Here is a 7,500-nt window from a genome sequence, read left to right as displayed (position 1 = left end):
AGAGAGAGAGAGAGAGAGAGAGAAAGGGGGGGGAGGGGGGGACAGAAAGGGGGGAGTAGAGAGGGAGAGAGATGGGGGAGAGATAGGGGAGAGATGGGGGAGGGAGAGAGAGAGCGAAAGAGATTGGGAGATGGAGAAGGGTATGGGAAAAAGTGAGGTGGAAAGAGAGAGAGAGGGGAGAGAGATAGAGAGAGTGAGTGGAGGGGAGGGAGATAGAGAGGGGAGAGGAGGGAGAGAGAGAGACGTGGGGAGGGAGATAGAGAGAGAGGGGAGGGGAGGGAGAGAGGGAAGAGAGAGAGAGAGAGGAGGGGAGATAGAGTGGGGGGGAGGGAGGAGAGAGAGGAGGGGAGATAGAGAGTGGAGGGGAGGGAGACACAGAGAGAGAGAGACAGAGAGAGACACAGACAGAGAGAGAGAGAGAGAGAGAGAGAGAGAGAGAGATGGGGAAAGAGAACGAGAAAGAGACTGAGAGAGTGCGGGGTGAAGAGGTGTTGGAAGTCGGGAGGAAAGACGCATTAATGTACATAAGTATAAGCAAAGAATTAGTTGATTTCCTCACATCCTTTCAAATGGGGCTTTAACATAAATAATAATAATAATAATAATAAAAACTATATTCCAGTTTTAATTCTTTATCTTTCGATTGTTCTAAAACGAGAAAGTGGCCGTGATATGTGTCCTGGTCTACTAGAGGCTAGAACATCCAGTCTTGCGTCACCTTTCCAAAGCCTTGCTAGTAGCAACGGAGGCCGACTTCGGTGACAGCACTTACTCCAGTTTTGTGGTCGTCGGCAACGGCTGCCCCTTACAGTCACGTGAAACCCCGTCCATCTCCACCAATCTTACAACGCCAGTGTCATTCATATATTATTTTACAGCTCTTGGAAATTGCAGGTTTTTTTAAACGCGTAATGTGTGCAACATAACTCTGTCGGTCTGATCCACACAGAAAGCTAAAAAAACAAAAACAAAAAAAAACAACCAAACAAACATAGGTCGTAAAACAAAGAGTTACGCCATCAGTCTGTTGAACAGATCTGCGCTCCTTTGCTGTAACTGCATGAGTAGACAGGTGGCTAGCCACCGTGGGCAGACTTAACTTCATTGCAACACACAATCAAGTTTCTGGACAATTAAGTCCGAAATCTAAACGAGGAAAAAGGAGGTTTTTTTTATTTTTTTTTTATTTATTTATTTTTTTTTATATAGCTAAAATCTTCAGTAACCTTTAACCTGTTAATGAAGACATACTGGCCCAAACCTTCAAGCCACTGCCGACCACCTTGCAACATTTACACTTTAAGGTCAGTAAAAGGCACAGACAACTTCGGTTTGTTTCTCTCTACCTCTCTCCCCTTCTCCAACTGAATTACACTAAGCCTCTATCTTTGCAGAGCTATGTTTGCTTAATGTTAAGTAACGTTCTTAATAACGTTCCCAAGTCTGTGATGGAATTAGCGTGGAGTCGAGAACTTTCTCAACCTTGAGCAGTCTTAGTGCGGCTGAGCCCAGGGCCGGGTTGCACGAGGCGATCTTTGCAGAGCTAAGTTTGCTCAGAGTTAAGAATGTTCCTAAGAAGTTTGGGATTGACCGTGGAGATGGGACCATTCTTACCGATGAGCAAACTATGTGCTGCTATCTTAACGATGAGCGAACTATATGTGCTGCTATCTTAACGATGAGCAAACTATGTACTGCTATCTTAACGATGAGCAAACTATGTGCTGCTATCTTAACGATGAGTAAACTATGTACTGCTATCTTAACAATGAGCAAACTATGTACTGCTATCTTAACAATGAGCAAACTATGTACTGCTATCTTAACGATGACCAAACTATGTACTGCTATCTTAACGATGAGCAAACTATATGTGCTGCTATCTTAACAATGAGCAAACTATGTACTGCTATCTTAACAATGAGCAAACTATGTGCTGCTATCTTAACAATGAGCAAACTATGTACTGCTATCTTAACGATGAGCAAACTATATGTGCTGCTATCTTAACGGTGAGCAAACTATATGTGCTGCTATCTTAACGATGTGCAAACTATATGTGTTGCTATCTTAACGATGTGCAAACTATATGTGTTGCTATCTTAATGATGTGCAAACTATATGTGCTGCAAAGTTCGCTCAATCAATCCTGACAGTCTTGGGGCGGGTTGTGCAAGCGATCTCAGGAATGCTAAGTTTGCTTAGTGGCAAGAAATGTCTTTAAAAAAAAAAAGTCTTTCAAAGGTGTGGTATATACTGAATGACTGCAGTTCTTATACCTTAGCCAACTTGGCGCTCCTGCAACACACACACACACACACACACACACAGAGGAACATTCTTCACTCCAATCAAACTTAGCGCTGCAAAGATCACCTCATACAACTGGGCCCTGTTCACAAAAAAAAGCTGACAGATGAAAATGCTAAGCAACGATGGCTTGAAGATACGTGGACCTGCCTTTGTCTCACTTAACAAGAGCAGCAGCTACTCTAGCCAGGATTCAACCTCCCCCCCGGCCCCCTCCCTCTCACCCCCACTCCAAGAACGCTACCTTCACCGAACCAAGACACCCCCAAGCTCCGAGGAAGTTATGTGCCTCAAAGGTACCCCCGAAGCCCGAGTACGGCTGCCTACACGACAAGGGGGTAAAAACGGTAATACTGGTAAAAGCCCACTCGTGTACGTATACGAGTGAACGTGGGAGTTGCAGCCCACGAACGAAGAAGAAGAAGAAGGACAAGAAGAAGAAGAAGAAGAAGAAGAAGAAGAAGAAGCAGCTCAAAGGTGTCATAAACAGAAGTGATGAACTCGCCTTGTTTCATGAAAAGATACAATAATTCTTCATATCATTGACACCCTCCCCACCCCCCCTCCCCTTCCACCCTTTGAAAGATGGGTTCTCAGACTGGAAAGATAGGGAAAATATATATATACACATAAAATCCACCCAATCATAAGCTTTGAACACGCCGTGCTTTTGTTTCGGGTTTGTTTAATGTTTTTTTTTGTTTTTGTTTTTTTGTGTCAAGCCTTCAAACTGTATCTGTACACAAAACGTGATGAGTATCCTTCCTGCCCATAATATGTACAAACATACATATATACACCTACACGTATGTACATATATGTAAACAAACACATATACACATGTACAAAATACATACATACATAAAGACATTACATACAGACATGTACATAAACACACATACACACACACACAAAAGAAGTCAGTCATACACTGAAGCACAAATCATTTCAATCAATCAATCAGTCACTATACACGTTCTTCCTTTGTTCACACAGTCAGTGAACTTACACTCTGTACAGCAAATCCTCACATACTGTATTGTGTACACATGGACACACACACACGGACAAAGAAAGGCTCGATTGGACACACACAGAGACACAGACAGAAACAGACACAGAAACACACGGTGCACACACACACACACACACACACACAAACAAACACAGTGACAGACACATGAGACACAGACATACGCGCACCAACTAAAAGACCAACTCTTTCAAAGTCTCTCCCATCCTTGGACGATTTGTGGGCTCCGCATCACAGTCTCGCTGGAACAGTTCTTCGGGGCTGGGGCTGGGGGCTGGGGCTGGGGGCTGGGGGTCGGGGTGGGGGTGGGGGTGGGGGTGGAGGTAGAGGGGGGGACAGAGGGAGTGGGGGCGGGGGGTAGAGAGGAGGGTGGTGGTGGGTTGGGGGTTGGGGGGGGATTTTCACATAATTATTTCACTTTTTTTTTTCTGGGGCAAGAGAAAAAAAAGAACTGGGAAGGGAAAAGCGACGGGGTGGAGGAGGTGTGTGTGTGTGTGTGTGTGTGTGTGTGTGTGTGTGTGTGTGTGTGTGTGTGTGTGTATGTGTGTGTGAGTGAGAGAGAGAGAGAGAGAGAGACAGACAGATAGACAGAGACACAGAGAGACCGAGACAGGGACAGACAGATAGACAGAGAGGTGGGATGAGGGGAAGAACAGTGTATTAGGAATCTGAAATACCATCCATTTTCATCTCAAAAGACAACAAGAGAGACAGAGAGAAAAACAAAATCTTCCATAATCTCTAGAATATATTTCTTTGAGAAAGTAATAGATCTTGTCCATAATCTAAAATATAATAATTATTATTCTTTCTTTTCGTTTTTTCTTCTTCTTCTTTTTTTTATTATTTTTTTTTTTTTATTGGCGATGGGGGTGGGGCATAAGAAGGGGAAGGTAAAAACAAAAAAGAAAAAGAAAAAAAAAAGAAGAAAAAATCACACCCCAAAACAAACAAACAAACAAACAAAAACAAAAAAAACCCAACAACTGTACACAGGGTTAGAAGGGCGCACATCAAATGATAAATGCAATGAATGACCCACGCGGAGAAGGGAAGCATTGGTAAATGAAGTAAGTGTAATTGGTAAGTGTAGTGTGGGTGGGTGACGTTGATGTGGGTGGGGTGAGGGGGTAAGGGGAGGGAGTGAAAGAGTGAGTGATTGACCTTAGCCGATCGTTACTGGAAGATAAACGAGATTGGTACACGTGTACATAGCATGGGTTTTCTCCAAATCTCAACATCACCGAGAAAAAAAAAAAGGAAAAAAAAAGACAAGGATATAAACGTTCACATGTACAAACATCCATATTCACAGCATGTTTTGTTTTTGTTTTTTTCAACAAGTGTACCTTCCTCCAACCAACAAAGGATTCAAACCACCCTCACAGAAAATCCACAATGTTCTTTTTTTTTTCTTTCTTTTCTTTTCTTTCTTTCTCTCTCTCTCTCTCCTTTGTTTTGTCTTGTTTCTTGTTTTGTTGTTTTGCGTCTGGAAGAAGATATCCTGTACACTCACATCATATTTTTTTGTGTGTGTGTGTGCTCACACACAATCCTCAGAATCTGCATGCTCAGATCATGTCACATCTGCCTAAAGTTTACACCACCACCACCTCCTCATTTTATTTTCTCTCTCCCTCTCTCTCTCTCTCTCAAAGTCCCAGGCAGAAGTCGGAAGGAAATATGATATTATTCTAATTATTATCATAATCATCATTATTATTATTTGCATTTCTTTTTTCTTTTCTTTTTTGTTTTTGTCTATGTCTGGAAACTCACCTCACAGATTCTATGGACTGTCTTCATTATTAAAAAAAAAATAATAATAATAAAAAATAAAATAAAAACCGAAAAAAAACCCAACTCATCAAGCCCAGCTCTTAGGTCAGTTCAGGTCAGTTTCAGGCTGTAAGCTTTAAAATTTTATAGACATCTTCATGAAGTACTGTGGCCAACGAAAGACTGTATCTCTCCTATCATCATCATGACTGAACCAGTGTCACACACACTCGATATGGCCTTGTCTGTTTAAAAAAAAAAAAAAAAAAAAAAAAAAAAATTTTTTTTTGACGACGAATCGAGGATGATACCAAATATTTCCCTATCTTCTCTTGCTTTCTGTCTCTTTCTTTCGCTCTCTCTCTTTCTCGCTTTTCTTTCTTGCTTTGTCCAAGGAGACCAAGGAAATAGGGTGTATATACATACATACATACATGTGTATACATGTATATGTATATATATACACACACGCTTCCAACATCCTTCTCTTTACCGAGTATTACAATCGTTAACCTTTAAAAAAAAAAAACAACCAAAAAACATACTTCTCGATTCTCCATTCCCTGTCACTCAGTTGAGCACGAGTTACAAGAGTTTGAAAGCACCAGGCACGCTCTTTTCCACTGTGGCTAGATATATATATATATACACACATATATATATATATATATATATATATATTTGTCTGAAACCTTGATGGTTTAAGTCATGATAAAATCCACAGAATGAATCCAGCCCTACCCTTTGCTTGCAGTTTTGAGCCAGAAATGTTAACCATGTAGGTATATAATACCTTCTCTGTATCCAAACGCGGCATTTTCTTCATAGCTTTGGGGGTTTTTTTTTGTTACTTTTTTTTTTTTTTTTTTTTTTAATTCTCTCTTTTATACAAATCTCAACAAACAAGTAGGTTGGAAGTCAACAGAATTCGGTCCCCGTGATTGGACCAGAAAGAACAAATTCTTGTTGTTGATGATGATGATGATGGTGGTGGTGGTGGTGGTGATGCTGATGACAATTAAAAAAAAAAAAAAAAAAAAAAAAAAGGCTTGGAAAGGTTTTGTTGTTTTTTTTTCCTGTGCGTCTGATATCCGAGTAGTCCACACTTTCCCAGGAAATAACGAGACTTCAACATTCAGGAAACCGTTTTTCTTCTTTATTTTTTTATTTATTTATTTTTTTTGTTTGTTTGTTTGTTTTTTTGTTGTTGTTTTTTTTTGTCACTGAAGTGAAGGAATGATCGAGATCTGTTCTCAACACGTCCTTTCTCAACACAGAATCCTACCTTCAAACCCCTCACACACACACACACACACACACACACACACACACGTCTGCTCTTTCTTTCTCAACACAGAATCCTACCTTCAAACCCCTCACACACACACACACACACACACACACACACAACACACTAACACATACAAACACACACCCAACAAAAACAACACACACACACACACACACACACACACACACACACACACACTAACACATACAAAACACACACCCAATAAAAGTCCTCACCACCACACCACATCACATCACAACATCACCACCATCATCATCATCAACATCACCACCACTACCGTGTCCACCACCACCACCACCTGCCACACCTATCACCCCGACACCAGCTTGAAGAGCCCGAACACGTTGGTCTGGGGCATGTTGTACAGGTAGCTGGGGAACGACACGATCACCTTGACCACGTCCCCGCGCTGGAACTCGAAGGTTCCTTCCAGGTCGCTGCTCTTGATCTCGCGACTGAAGAGGTTGACGCGGTCCAGCAGAAGATCCACGGGCCTTCCACGTGAGATGCGCGTGATGGAGTGGTTCACCACCAGCTGCTGCCCGCGAAGCTTGTTGGCGTTGGTGTCGAAGGTGAGGTGGGTGTAGACGTGGTAGCGGCCGCTGCTGGGGATGGTGATGGTGCCGTTGACGTAGTGGAGGTCGTCCGAGATGAAGCTGACCCCGGTTTCGTCACGCACGTTCCACGACAGGTAGTCTGTTGGGGTTTTTGGTGGTGACGGTGGTGTTGGGGTGGGGTGGGAGGGACAAAGAAAAAACATAGGTGATAATTATATGGTGATAATGTAAGGTTTGAACAGGTATACAGTGGTTGTTTGTTGTTTGTGTGTGTGTGTGTGTGTGTGTGTGTGTGTGTGTGTGTGTGTGTGCGTGCAAGCGTGTGTGTGTGTTTGTGACGTGTAAGTAAAACAATGTAAAAAATAAAAGCAAAACAAAATACGAAGGTGATAGTTTCAATGCAAAAACAGGTAAATTGTTTGTTGCTGTTGTTGGTGTGTGTGTGTGTGTGTGTGTGTGTGTGTGTGTGTGTGTGTGTGTGTAAGCAAAACATATACACAGGTGATAGT

The 7,500-nt window shown here is 42.1% G+C and overlaps 1 protein-coding gene across 3 annotated transcripts in view; it reads right to left on the bottom strand.

Annotated features, from left to right (window-relative positions):
- Positions 1-5,973: 5,973 nt before the first annotated feature.
- LOC143289087 (uncharacterized) overlaps positions 5,974-7,500 on the bottom strand; it is a 95,575-nt gene continuing 94,048 nt past the window's right edge. For all 3 annotated transcript variants that reach the window (XM_076597928.1, XM_076597929.1, XM_076597930.1), the window contains exon 5: positions 5,974-7,130. In XM_076597928.1, coding sequence (XP_076454043.1) covers positions 6,745-7,130 — 386 coding nt within the window. In that variant the 3' untranslated portion in view covers positions 5,974-6,744. The remainder of the gene's footprint in view (positions 7,131-7,500) is intronic.

The sequence above is a fragment of the Babylonia areolata genome, chromosome 13 (assembly GCF_041734735.1).
Source record: "Babylonia areolata isolate BAREFJ2019XMU chromosome 13, ASM4173473v1, whole genome shotgun sequence".
Lineage (NCBI taxonomy): Eukaryota > Metazoa > Mollusca > Gastropoda > Neogastropoda > Buccinidae > Babylonia > Babylonia areolata.
This window is presented reverse-complemented; position numbering and strand designations above follow the sequence as displayed.